This window comes from Phascolarctos cinereus, unplaced genomic scaffold (genome assembly GCF_003287225.1).
Source record: "Phascolarctos cinereus isolate Bilbo 61053 unplaced genomic scaffold, phaCin_HiC Scaffold_4;HRSCAF=312, whole genome shotgun sequence".
NCBI lineage: Eukaryota > Metazoa > Chordata > Mammalia > Diprotodontia > Phascolarctidae > Phascolarctos > Phascolarctos cinereus.
The window spans coordinates 68,278,261-68,291,123 of record NW_027555847.1 but is presented as its reverse complement, the minus strand read 5'-3'; the positions used below and the strand labels follow the sequence as shown (position 1 = coordinate 68,291,123).

The window sequence follows — 12,863 nt, the reverse complement described above, 5'->3', positions numbered from 1 at the left end:
GAGAACTTTTCAAGATTCAAGAAGTAAGCAAAAAGGCCTTTGAGTAGCAAAATATAATTAATGCTCCAAAGTGCCTCAAGTCCTCATTCTAATTCAAAGAAACTTGTGCAGCTAGCAGCTTTGCAAACCCACAGATGAAGGCTGGAAATAGGAAATTAAATGGGGGATAGGATGGAAAAAAGAGATATGGGTAGTATGGGATATTAAAGGCTATATTATAGGTAGGCAAAGAAAAATTTTTAAAACTTAAGACAAAAAGCAGTTCAGTTTGAATCCCTCTAGCATAGGAGCCAAGTAGCTATTTATATACAACTTTCCATACTTTAACAAGTCCTAGTTAGAACTCAAGGGTAGGGGCATATCTATCATTATATTTTGACAGAATACAAAAATGGATATTCATAATGATGACCTTGAGTCTAAGAATGGTTTAATTATGTTCAGGGTCAGGGAAGTATGTAAAACATTTTAGAAAAGTTTCCAAGAAATATGGTTCCCATAAAAATCAACTTTGGCACTTCAACAGATAAGCTTTCAGAAAATTTGGCTGACCAAGTTCATTCCTCAAGGTTCTCAGAAGGTTGTCACTTTCTTGTATAATTTCTAAAAAAAATTCCAATTAACAAGACAAAAACCTACAACTTCAATTCATTAATGATTAAAAAACTCAAGAAATTCAATAGTAAGTCTGATTATTAAAATATTGTTTGGGAAATTATGGTAAAACATTTTAAAAGGAAAAGTGAACATTTTAAGAAGGGAAAAATTTACAGAAAATATGCTATATCAGTCATATGTGTCAGTGCATTTTTTATAAAATGAAGTACCAAAGCAGTCACAATAATTCTACCAGTCTTCCAAGAGGACTGATCATTGATTTACCTTTCTTCCAATTTGTTATGTGAACTGTTCTTTATGGAAACCAAACTTTTATAAATGTTGGCTATCACTAACCTTCACTAGCCTATTTCATTTCATTACAGGAATTTACAAATGAGCTCTGTCATCTTTCCTAAGAAAACCCCCTGCTATCTTTCATCTTCTTCACATCTTCTATCCACCAAAGTTCAATGTTTCACTCTTCTACATTTTTCCTTACAGCTGAAATGGGAAATTTGCCAGAAAAATCAAACTGCCTACCCTCCTTTAGGATAAGAAAAAGTATGGAAATTATGGCAACCAATTATTTCTTGTACAATAAGGAGGGTCAGATGAACATTCAATTATGGGGGAAGTACAGATTTCTGTAAAAGTTATTTTAATGCAGACACTGAAAATACCATGGAAGTAAACCACATAAGACAAAATTTTTACTACATGAACAAAGCTAGCACCTTCCCAACCCCAAACTTGTCCATCAAGCTTGAAGCAGTAAATGCCATCCAGAAGTATTCAGCCACCACTGTAAGATAAAAAAATTAAAAAATAAAAATTAAGTTTTGAATAGATATTTTATTTTAGCCAATCAAAATAAAACAAAATTTAAAAAAAATCATATTTTATACAAATGAAAGGTTATTATTTCAGAGACAGCCTTCACATTAACACAAGAAACCCAATATACAATGTCATTCACTCATTCACTTATCTAAACATTTATTGAGCACGATAGGCCATAAAGAATAGTTTTAATAGCCAAAAGGTACCTCAGAGATCTAGACTAGTAGATCAAGGGTATGCCAATGACGTTTTAGCAAAGCTTCTTATAATATTCTCAAAGATTTACATATGAACTTGAGAACATTATAATAAAGTGATGTTAGAGAAAATGGATCTCTCTGGAAATGCTAGTAAAATAAATTCTAGGAAGTCAGATTATAATCTGACTTCCTAGAATTTATTTTAACATGTACATATACGTATGTACGTGTGTGTATGTATAATATGTACATATACATGTATGTATATATGTATGTACGCACATGAATTGTGGATCATGGGAAAATAATATCCATTTTTTCTGTCTGCCTGTTTTGACAAGGGAAAAAGCTGCCTTGTGGCAAAAAGGTTAGCATAATCAAGACTAGCTTAAAAGGTCTGTTCCATAGTTTGAAATACAGTTTGAAGTTTATCAACAAAAACATATTTTAAGACTTTATTATAATCACAAGAACTTGAAGTAATTAACCTGTATCCCTATTAAGGCTTTACATATATCTTCAGGAAATGATGGTATTTATCTATTGTATGTATTTTCGCTTTGTCCAGCATACCTATTTTTCTAAGCTATACTAATGATTCCATTAGATTTGTGTTAAGTCTAGTTCTAAAATCAAATGTTACCTCTGTTGTGACGTTACCGCTGCATCTCAAGGCCTACTAGCTTATTTGTATAGTTAAACCAGTACATGCTCGTCTATCCTTGAAAACAGATATGGCAGTTTCATAACAGAGACTATTCTGTTTTGCATATATTTTGACTTGAAATCATTCGTGGAGGCAGAAACTATTCTGAAGAGTTCAATAAATTGGCTAGTTAACTACCTTTCTAATCTTACAAGACAGGTGGCCCTATCTTTGAAGAATACAGGGAAGTAATAATTCAGTTGGAAAGTCAGAAGCAGGTTATCTTTTCCCTCATCCCCAAACCAACACACATACAAACACACAAAAGTCCTGGTTAAATAATGCAAAATGATACTTAATAGACTGATGGAGGATGTCCTCTACATATGGAAGAGATCTCTAGTGGTATTCCAAAAAAAGGTGGGAGGATTGGGGGTGGGGGAAGGTGACAAGAGTGTCTGTCCTCTTTAATATGTTTTTCCTAATGATTTCCAGAAACACATGATACACTTATAAAATTTTCAGTGGAACCTAATAACTGAATGACAGGATCAAGATTTAAAGCCCAGGTTTAAAATTAATAAGATGAATTCACCAGGTAAAAATTAAGTCCTACATTTAGGTTCAAGTAAATAAGCTACATAGATGGAATAGCTAATATGGGAAGAAATGTCCTTTCAGTGAAAAATATTTATGGGTTTAAGTTAACTAACTACAATCTCAATATGAGCTAATAGTATAACTGCCAAAAAAACCCTAACTTAATCTTAGGCTATATTAAAAATAAAAAGATAGTATTCTGGAATAGAATAGTCCTTTCATATACATACAGTGACAGTTAAGACTATGGTACTACATGCTTAGTGCTATAAAAAGTGTTAGATTCTTAAGAAGGACGCTGACAAACTGGAAACATCAAAAGATGGCCAATATTAGAAGCTAATGTTTATATGGTATACTAAGATTTGGCAAAGAGCTTTACATACCCAACAGCTGAAAGAACTAAGAATATTCAGTCTAGCGGAACAGACTTAATAAGGAAAAGATGACTGTGACCCAAATATCTGATGTGCTATTATGAAGAAGACTTATTTGAGAACTAAGTATCAATAAGTAGAAGCTACAAGGAAGCAAATTTCAGTTCAATGTAAAGTAGGATGATTTTGACAATTAAGATAATTCACATTTATATAATGCCTTAAGGTTTATAAAGCACTTTCCCCACAATCTTGGGAAATATAAAGTACAAAATTATGCCCATTTTACAAATGAGGAAGCTGAGGCTCAGAGAGATGAAAAGTTCTACCCCACGATAATACAGCCTAGCTAATTCTAGCTTGGACACTTACTGGCTGTGTCCATGGGTAAATTATTTCACTGCTCTGAGCCTTAGTTTTCTCTCCTGTATAACAGGGAGGTTAGACAAGATGATCTCTAAGGCCCCTTTATAGCATTGTTTCAAAGGGTAAGTGTCATCTAGAAAGTATAAATGCAGGTCTTCTGACTTTTTTTAGTATAATGATAATTGCTAACATTTATACATATGCTTTAAAGTTTGACAAAGCTTTCTATTTATTATCTCATTTGTTCCTAACAACCCTGTGAGGTAGGTCCTCTTATGATCCCCATTTTATAGATGAGGAAACCAAAGGTCAGACAGATAAAGTAGTTGGTCCTGTGGTCACACGTAGGACTGGGATGCAGGACTGTCCTATGTCAATATGCTTTTCATTATTCCAGGTCTCTCCTTAGTTCTAATGAAGTAGTGACCTTAAATGCATATGGAATAGACTACTTTTTAAGGAAGATGACCTCCCTACCTTAACAGGAAGTGTTCAAGCACAGCTTGGAGAGACAATTGTAAGGGGTATTGATTAGGAAACTGTCTTGTAAAGTAGGTTAGGCAAGGTATTACCAAAGATCCCTTCTAACTGTATGACTCTAAGAACACACATTAGCTGCCTTTTATCTAACTTAACTCATGTTAGAAATCTATACAGCATTTATATTCACTTATTTCTCAACATTTATAAGACAACCCCCACTAATGTAGTATATCAGTCTGTTTGAAGTAGGACAAAGTACTCAATGTGAAAATTAAATCCAGAACGTCTAATTGTAATCTTTCAGCAGATGGATTATAGAAAAGAAAAATTATCAATATGACAGTTATAAAGGACAAGGGGAAATATATTCTATATAATTTCCAATACAGACAGTTGATGTATTTATATTATTGCATTATGAAGCCTTTTATTAAGTTCATGAAGTCATCAATTACATAGCACATATCAACTTTAAAAAAAGATTTTTGTGGTATACTCCTAAGTTATTGCTGCCTATTAGTAAGGTTACTTTTCTCATCAGAAGTCAAAAAAAGTAGACTTGATAATATTCTTTTTGCAGGTTCTTAATTTCTAAAGGATGAACATAAGACTATTTTTACAAGTTATGATACAATAGTTAACAAAGCACATGAAGGCTAACAGACTTTTAAAAATACTGACATTTCATTCAAATGCTTACAAAATGTAAATATACTTTGAAAAAATAACTTATGACAAATATGAAAGTACTTTGAGAATTATAAACTGATTTATATATGTTATTTTTAAGTACAGACTACACATGAAAACAAGTTCTTAGTTATACCTAGTTAACTCAAATAATTACAGATTTAATTCCAACTAAAAAAGTTTATTTGGTAAAAGTTACTTACACAATGATGTTGTTAATAGGGATATGGATCAACTTAACAAAAAAGCCAATGAATCCCATTATAGCAAACCCTATTGCTGTTGCCATAGCGATCTTCTGGAATTCTATAATTAAGAACACAGATAACCCATTTTATTTTCTTTATACTTTAAATGGCATAATGAAAAAAAAAACACAATGGTCAAGCATGATGCGTAATACATAACTAATAAACAGATTCACTCTTTTTTTGTTGTTGTTGTTGTTATTTTAGGCAATGGGGTTAAGTGACTCGCCCAGGGTCACACAGCTAGTAAGTGTTATGTGTCTGAGGCTGGATTTGAACTCAAGTCCTCCTGAATCCAGGGCCGGTGCTCTATTCACTGTGCCAGCTAGCTGCCCCGCAGATTCACTCTTCGTTATTGGATGTACAGATTTAAATAAAATGTGAACATAAATTCAAAAACAGTCAATTCTGAGATATCACCTCACATCTAGCACCCTTGCCAATAGATGACAAAGGATGGAGATGGTCAATATTAGTGGGATTATGAAAAAATAGGGACACTAATGACACAAAGTAGGTGGAGCTGTGAATCTGTCCATCCATTCTGGAAATTATGCTAAGTAGTGACTAAAATCTCTGTCTTTTGTCCCAGAAATCTCAATATTTGATATGTATCCCAATAAGTTAAAAAATAGAAAGGTCCCAGATAAAACAAAATACTTAGAGCAGCAAAAAATTGGACCAATGTAGTTGCCTGTAGACTGGTGGAATTGGTTTAACAAATATATAAGAACATAATAAGCCTCTCATCATAAGGAATGAAAAATAGGAAGAATACCGAGATGCAACGTAAACATAATCCGATGAAAAGTGAAGTAAATGGAACCAAGAAAATCATGAATGCAACCACAACAATGCAAATACAAAGAACAAAAACACCTGAAACTGGACACTGATACTGATCCTAAGGGAAAGATATGAGTAGGCCCCTCCCCCTCCCTGTGAACCACTGACTACACTATTCTATGCTGTTGATATGACAGTTAGCTTTGTGGAATTATGTTTTTCTCCTTTTTGATTCTGTGTTACAAGGCAGAAATCTTTTTGGTCTCAGGACCCCGCTACTCTCTTAAAAATTAAAGTCCTCCCCCCGACCCTGAAAAAGAGATCTTGTTAATGTGAATTACAGATATTGATATTTAGCAATATTAGAAATTAAAATGTCTTTGTATTTTTACAAAAATAGTTTTGATTTCATGGACACCCTGAAAGGGTCCCTGGTGCACACTTTGAGAACTGCTGTATAGTTTCAAGTGGTAGAGGAAAATGAAGGTGACATAAAAACAAAAGATCAATAAAATTTAATTTTAAAAAATTAAATAATGAAGTTTGCTCAATTCATTAATTCTTTAGTTTTGCCATAAAACACTTGATACTTTCAGAAAATACAAAAATAATGTTCTTATTAGGATTAGGGATAAATTTTTTGCAATAAGAAAACATATATCCAAATATAAATCCACAAGATGACAGTTTAAAATACTAAAAAAAAATTAGAAATGAAAGGATAGTTTTTAAAAATCAGTACTCATCTGAAAGATTGGTAACAATCAACCAAAAGGTAAGTTTGGATTAGTAAAATTTAGGCAGACAGACCATATTCACATAATTGATAAACAATAAACATAATGTTCTACTTTAGGAAGAAAGGATTTATTAATAGAACAAATTCCATTACACATTCATTGTTTAATCTATTTGTTGTGACTAAAAAAACAAAAAAACCCAACCAATCAAGGTATTCCAGAAAAAGAAATATGGGAAGCAGCTACTTAAAAATTTTATAATAGTTAGATGACAAAAGAGAAGACTTAATGAGAAGGAAGGAAAATCTGGGACTTTATATATCTTTCTTTTATGCTGTAACTAAAAGAGGTATACAGATTGGGGGGAGAGGTAGGTACTTGTAATTGAAACCAGTTAAGTACTCAGGCTAGTAATACTCTGTCCCCAGGAAAGCCTACAAAATACTACAAAAGAGGATGAATAGGGTGAAAAAGGAATTAAAATGTTCAATTGAGAAAAGAATGCCAAGGAAATTCATAAAGATAAAGAAGAGATACAAATAAGGAAAGTTAAAAAAAATACAGGGAGGGTTAAACAAAAGTAAAAGTTAAGCACGTGACTGGCAGCCTTTACCTTTTCTATCTGGCTTGGTACATCTTTTGACAAGTCGAATTGAGTCCTTCACAAACTGCCGACTAGGTTCAACAAATTGCATTACCTGATCCATGACTATCTGTTTAAACAAAGACACAATAAATTAAATTAGTTATATGCCAAACATCTGCTCATTTGGTTAGATCACAGTACTAATGAGGTCACAACTAGGAGGCCAATTAAGATTGAAAAAGGTACTTTAAAGATCAGAGTAGAACTGGAGGTATAGGGGTACAGTTGCAACATGATATCCACTTAGGACCATATGTGCAACTGCCATTATGAAAACCAGCAATGCTTATGAGACCCCAGAATTGGCAGCTAGATGGCACAGTTGATAGAGCACTGGGCCTGGAGTCTGGAAGACCTGAGTTCAAATCAAGCCGAAGACACTAAGCTGTGTAATCTAGAGGCAAGTCACTTACTTACAGTCTGCCTCAGGTTCCCCCCTATAAAATGGGAATAACCACACCTACCCTGAAGGGCTGTTGTGAGGATCAAATACTTGTAAAGCACTCAGCACAGCAGGTGCTCTGTAAATGCTTATTCCCTACCCCCTTTAAGGTCACAGAACTCAGAGACCAGGAGACTTACGGTATAGGTGGGAGGGAGGCGGCAAACCTGGAAAGGGAGTAGAGGAAGCAGGAAGGACTGTTATGATGATTATGCAAAATATCAACTGATATAGAAACAGTGCTTCAGTGGACTGAACCCAAATGAGTTGTGAACTTTAAATGAGTTAACATATGCAAAGCACTTCTGCAAATTTTAAAATGCAATAAAAATGAAAGTCTAATGCTACTGTTATCATTAATGGTTTACAAAGCATTGGATATACATCAGCATAGTACAGTGGGAAAAGCACTGGATTCACAATCAAGGGACCTGAATTTTAATTTGTGATCTGAACACTGCCTCTGTGACCTTGGGCAAATCACTTCAGTATCTGAGTTTCTTTCCTTATCTGTCAAATAAAAGGGTTATACTAGGGGACCTCCAGTCATCTTCCAAGTCTAAATTTATGATCTTAACAGGTTTCTACCAATTATGATTGTAGAATACACTGGAGTCATCAATCACATAGGGTAGGTGTGCATGGGTAAAGAAGAGTGTGGGATAATGTAAACCATCTCCAATGTCAATGTTTACAAGAGGGAGCAAACTCTGAACCTGCTGTGATTAAACTGTTAATTAAGCTCACTGGCTTATTTCATTCATCTGTAAAACTGAGGAGGCTGGACCACATAACCTCTAAAGGGTCTCATCCCACTCCAAAGGCATGAAATTAATAGATTATACACTTTACCTCTTAATGGCTTCTAGCCAAAGATTCCACCATCCTCTGGATTCTATTCCATTTGTAGATGAAATGTGTGCTCCACTCCTACACACTATCTATAAACCAGTGTCTGAAGCCCTGATTAATCACTCAAATTGTAGAGGTATTCCTACCAGAGGACAGGATAAAGGGCCTCCCCTTCCTTTTCAATTAAAATTTTTTTCAAAATATTAATTTCAATATACATTAAAACATGCCATCAATACTTAAAATGAGAGAGCATTCTGTAATCATATCATCATCGTTATTACTTCAATATGAAGCATCCTTCAAGGATTTGTTCTTTCACTGGAATATTTCCTTCACATACGTGGGACTTGGAGTTAGTAAGACTTGGGTTCAAATCTCTAATATTTTTGAAACTGTGGGCAAGTCACTTAACCTCTGAACCTCAGTTTCCACAGATATAGTATAAGGATAACAAGATCTGGCTCATATGTTGGTTGTAAGGCTCAAAAACATAGATGTAAAAAGCTTTGCAAACCTTAAAACACTATATAAAAAAATGCCTATTACCACTGCAGACCAAACCTCTACAATTCAGCAGTCTTAGCTGCTACAGCTAAAAAATGTGCTATCCTGTACCCAAATTGGCCATGAGCCTCTCTGCTCCATTTCTGATAGTTACAATTATTAATGTTGTTACTACTAATATTACTACTGCTACTACTACGAGTTTTTCTAGTTTGACAGGGAAGGAAAAAAGCATTTATATAGCACATACTATGTGCCAGGCACTCTAAGTGTTTTTTACAAATAAGATATTCCATAGGTTGGAATAAGCCAGCATAGCTTTCAAAAACATAGGGTCACTTCTATACCACTATGAAAGAGTAAGGTTTTCTGCAGTATTACTATTCTCTGGAAATCAAAAACAAAAAATTCTCAAAACTATTTTTTTATGGTAAGCAATGGAGTTAAGTGACTTGCCCATGGTCACACAGCTACTAAGTGTGAAGTGTCTGAGGCTAGATTTGAACTCAGGTCCTTCTGACCCCGGCTGGTGCTCTATCCACTGTGTCACCTTGCTGGCCCCTCTCAAAACACCTTGAGAATTACCAGTTTAAAGAACTGGCTGAAGCAAGCCTGGAAATAACCTGGAGTCAAAGCCCATGTAAGGCTTGAAGCCTGGACTCCACAAAATCACTTAGTATTTTATATGTGTGTGTACATGAACACACACATACTGTCCAAGTCTATGAAACCTCATTTTAGGGTTTTCTCAGCAAAGATACTGGAGTGGTTTGCCATTTCCTTCTCCAGCAACCAGGGTCACCCAGCTAGTAAGTGTCTGAGGCCAGATTCGAACTAGTGAAGATGAGTTTTCCTGACTCCAGGCCTGGTGCTCTATCCACTGCCCAACCTAGCTGCCCATACATGTGTGTGTACATGTACATGTATGTATACATGTGTGCATACACACACATTCAGACACTAGCTATGTGGTCTTAGGCAAGTCACTTAACCCTAGGTACCTCAGTTACATCATCCATAAAATGCCCTGGAGAAAGAAATGGCAAACCACTCCAGTATCTTTGCAAAGAAAACCCCAAATGGGGTCACAAGGAGTCAGACAGGACTGAAACGACTCAACAAAAACAAAATATACATGTACACATATATGTGTGCATGGATATATACATATATCCATATGCACACACGTATATATACACCTACACTATATATAGTAAATTACTTTGCATTCATCACAGATAATACAGTAAATGCAAAGCAGTTTTGAATTACATACAAAATATATATACACAGTGTACATATAGTATTACATAGGTAAACTATTTTGTGTATATAATCATTTTATGAGTTTAAGTGTTGCTTTCCCCAAGTACAACCCAAATTTCTTGAGAGGAGAGATTGTTTTTTCCTTCTATGCCCAGAGGGTAGGGAAGAGAAGTGCCTGGCAAAAAGTAGGCTTGCTGAAAGGTTGTTGTTTTTAAATGCTTGTTGAAATGAATGAATTTTGGGAAACTCTGTCCTAGTGTAAACCTGTCTGATAGGCAATATCCTAAAAAAGATGAAAAACTTGGTTCAATCCGTCGCCAAAGAGTGCTACAAGCCAAAGACATCAGTGCTCGGGTTCAGCCTGGAGTCATCCTTATCAGGGAACTTCATACCAGAGAACCTGAGCTTTGGGAGAGACCTCCTAGGTTATTGAGAGCACCCCCTTCACTCTCGGGAGCCGAGTCTCAGCGTGACACGCCTTGCCTCAAGTCACCTATCATTTGGGAGGTGTCCTGGCACCCGCTACCCTAGTTCCCCCTCGGTGACTCCCCCAGCCCCTACACCGCCCAGGAGGCCACAGCCGAGGGACCCCTCTCCCCGCCCCCGTGCCCTGGGGTCGGGGCGGCTGTACCGTGGCGGGAGACGAAAGTCCCCAGGGCAGGCCCACCCCACACAAGGAAGCCACGAAAGAGGCCAAGAGATCGGCGACCCAGGCCTGGGCCCGGAGCCCCCAGCCTTGCAGCAGCAGCGCAGCTCGCCGGTGGCCACCCTCGCCCTCCCGTGCGCAGGGAGGTGGGGAGAGGGCTCTTCGCCGCCACATGGGGCCGTCCTGCTGGTGCGACCGCCCCAAGGGGCTGAAGCCCCGGCCGGGAGGCGGAGGCAGAGATGGAGGTCGGGCCCACCCGGGCCCGGAGTCTCTGTCTACCGCACCGCCCGCGAGCCGCGGCTTCCGGCAGAACCGGCGGCTCGTGGCGGTGGCCCCTTGGCCTAGTGCGCGTCACAAAGAGCCGGGCGCGCGTGGCCCTCGGAGCCCACTGCCCCTCGAGACCCCCTCACCTGCACAACCGATGCTCCAAGCCCAAAGGACACGTAACCACTCAGAGGAAAGCTGACTACCACAGGCGGAACCGGAAGCTGTCAACCATTCCCCCGCCCTCCCAACCGGGTCACGGCTCCAGAGGCAGGCACACGCCTGCGCAGACGCAGAACGAACGCGACGCGGGCCTGCCACGCAGCTCCCGGAAGTTTCACTTAAACCAAATCAGTTGTTGGGGGCGGGTTGCTGTGGCAACCATTCGGGCCCCCCCGCCTAGCATTAGTCCGGTAGTTAGAACTTTTCCCTTTCACCTTCTCGCTTTCATGAATTTTGGCTCCAGGCGGCCTCCGTTCTTTCTCCTTTCTCTGGCGCAGACTCGGAGAGTTTAAATCTCGCGGGGTTTCGCAGCCGCCTGCGCAATTCTTAACGGCTGTGTCTTTAAAGGAAGCTTAGTTTGGGCCCGAAGTTAGGGCCAGCTTTCTCTCTGTTGGCAACTGTTTTTCGATTTCCCGGGAACCTGCCTCCCTGCTTGGGGCAGGCCCCGTTCTCCAGATTATGAAGCTGAGGGGGCTCAAGGCACCCTGCTCTGGGGGGGCGACAGTGCTTGCCTTCGTAGGGGGCAGATCAGGAGCCTGGCCTTGAGCCGAGGTAATGGAAGAACGTCCAGAAGCCTTGGCCCGGGCTGAACAGACCGCACTGGAGACTTGGAGGCGACGTCTGAATTCATGAGACCATAATTTGAGAGCTAGAAAGGACAGTTCTCTCATTTTACGTAAAATAAAACAGGCCTAGAGAGGGGAAGTGACTTGCTCTCTCCATCTCACTCCCATCCCCAAATGAAGGAAGGAAGATGGGCCGGGAACAAGCCTTTATTAAGAGGTGCCAGGCACGGTCCTAAGGAAAGGAAGAGAACATCCATCCCAGGCTGCACGATGGAAGAGGAATGTCTTGATGCCCTGCCTGGATTAATGGGATCAGGCCAAAAAAAAACGATTAAGAGGTTTTTATATGCTGTAAGGTCCGGAGTTCTCCTGGCTTTGGAACCCTCTACCTCCCCCGTAACCGTGGGATATTCTTTTGATGCCAAAGGAAAAGGCCACAGATCTGTAGATGGATCATAGGTAAATACTTACAAACAGGAGCAATCTTCGGTTTGGGGTGATAGACAGTTCTGTGGATCCCCGCTAAGGAACCCCAAAATCCCCATAGTAATTGTAGAAAACACGAAGGCAGGAGGAGCTAGAAAGTGCATCACTACTGATTGGTGGATAGTTTTGGTTTTCTGTTTAGTAATGGGCTTGGGAGTTTAGCCAATGTTACGTCCAAACGTGTTTGTGTATATTGATCATGTCTTGGTCACAGTATTCTTGTTTTGGCTTTCATAGGTCGTAGTATCTTAAGTTTTGACTTAGTGTCTAAAATATGATTGTAAGCAGGTCACCGTGTCTGGCCTCCCACCTTTCACAGAGTTTAAGTTTTTATGGCTTTTCACTTATTACTGTATTTTAGGTTTTGTTTTATTTTTTTCTTTTCCCCAA

The 12,863-nt window shown here is 38.4% G+C and overlaps 1 protein-coding gene and 1 long non-coding RNA gene across 6 annotated transcripts in view; one reads left to right on the top strand and one right to left on the bottom strand.

Annotated features, from left to right (window-relative positions):
* Window positions 1–1,241: 1,241 nt before the first annotated feature.
* Window positions 1,242–12,566, bottom strand: SEC61G (SEC61 translocon subunit gamma). 4 transcript variants are annotated; one of them, XM_020981290.2, is made up of 5 exons: window positions 11,346–11,429; window positions 7,805–7,831; window positions 7,190–7,289; window positions 5,006–5,108; window positions 1,242–1,402 (listed from the first exon to the last, which is right to left on the bottom strand). In XM_020981290.2, the coding sequence occupies exons 3-5, from the start codon at window positions 7,281–7,283 to the stop codon at window positions 1,393–1,395; spliced, it is 207 nt and encodes a 68-aa protein (XP_020836949.1). In that variant the 5' UTR covers window positions 7,284–7,289; window positions 7,805–7,831; window positions 11,346–11,429; the 3' UTR covers window positions 1,242–1,392. The 4 variants fall into 4 exon arrangements, with proteins under 4 accessions (XP_020836949.1, XP_020836946.1, XP_020836947.1 ...); XM_020981287.2 differs by lacking the exons at window positions 7,805–7,831; window positions 11,346–11,429 and adding an exon at window positions 12,459–12,566; XM_020981288.2 differs by lacking the exon at window positions 7,805–7,831 and having other exon boundaries at window positions 11,346–11,455.
* Window positions 11,548–12,863, top strand: part of LOC110204993 (uncharacterized) — a 133,932-nt gene continuing 132,616 nt past the window's right edge. The window contains exon 1 of one of the 2 annotated variants that reach the window (XR_013485846.1): window positions 11,548–12,446. This is a non-coding gene — a long non-coding RNA (uncharacterized LOC110204993). The remainder of the gene's footprint in view (window positions 12,447–12,863) is intronic. The other variant, XR_002323486.2, reaches the window with a different exon arrangement.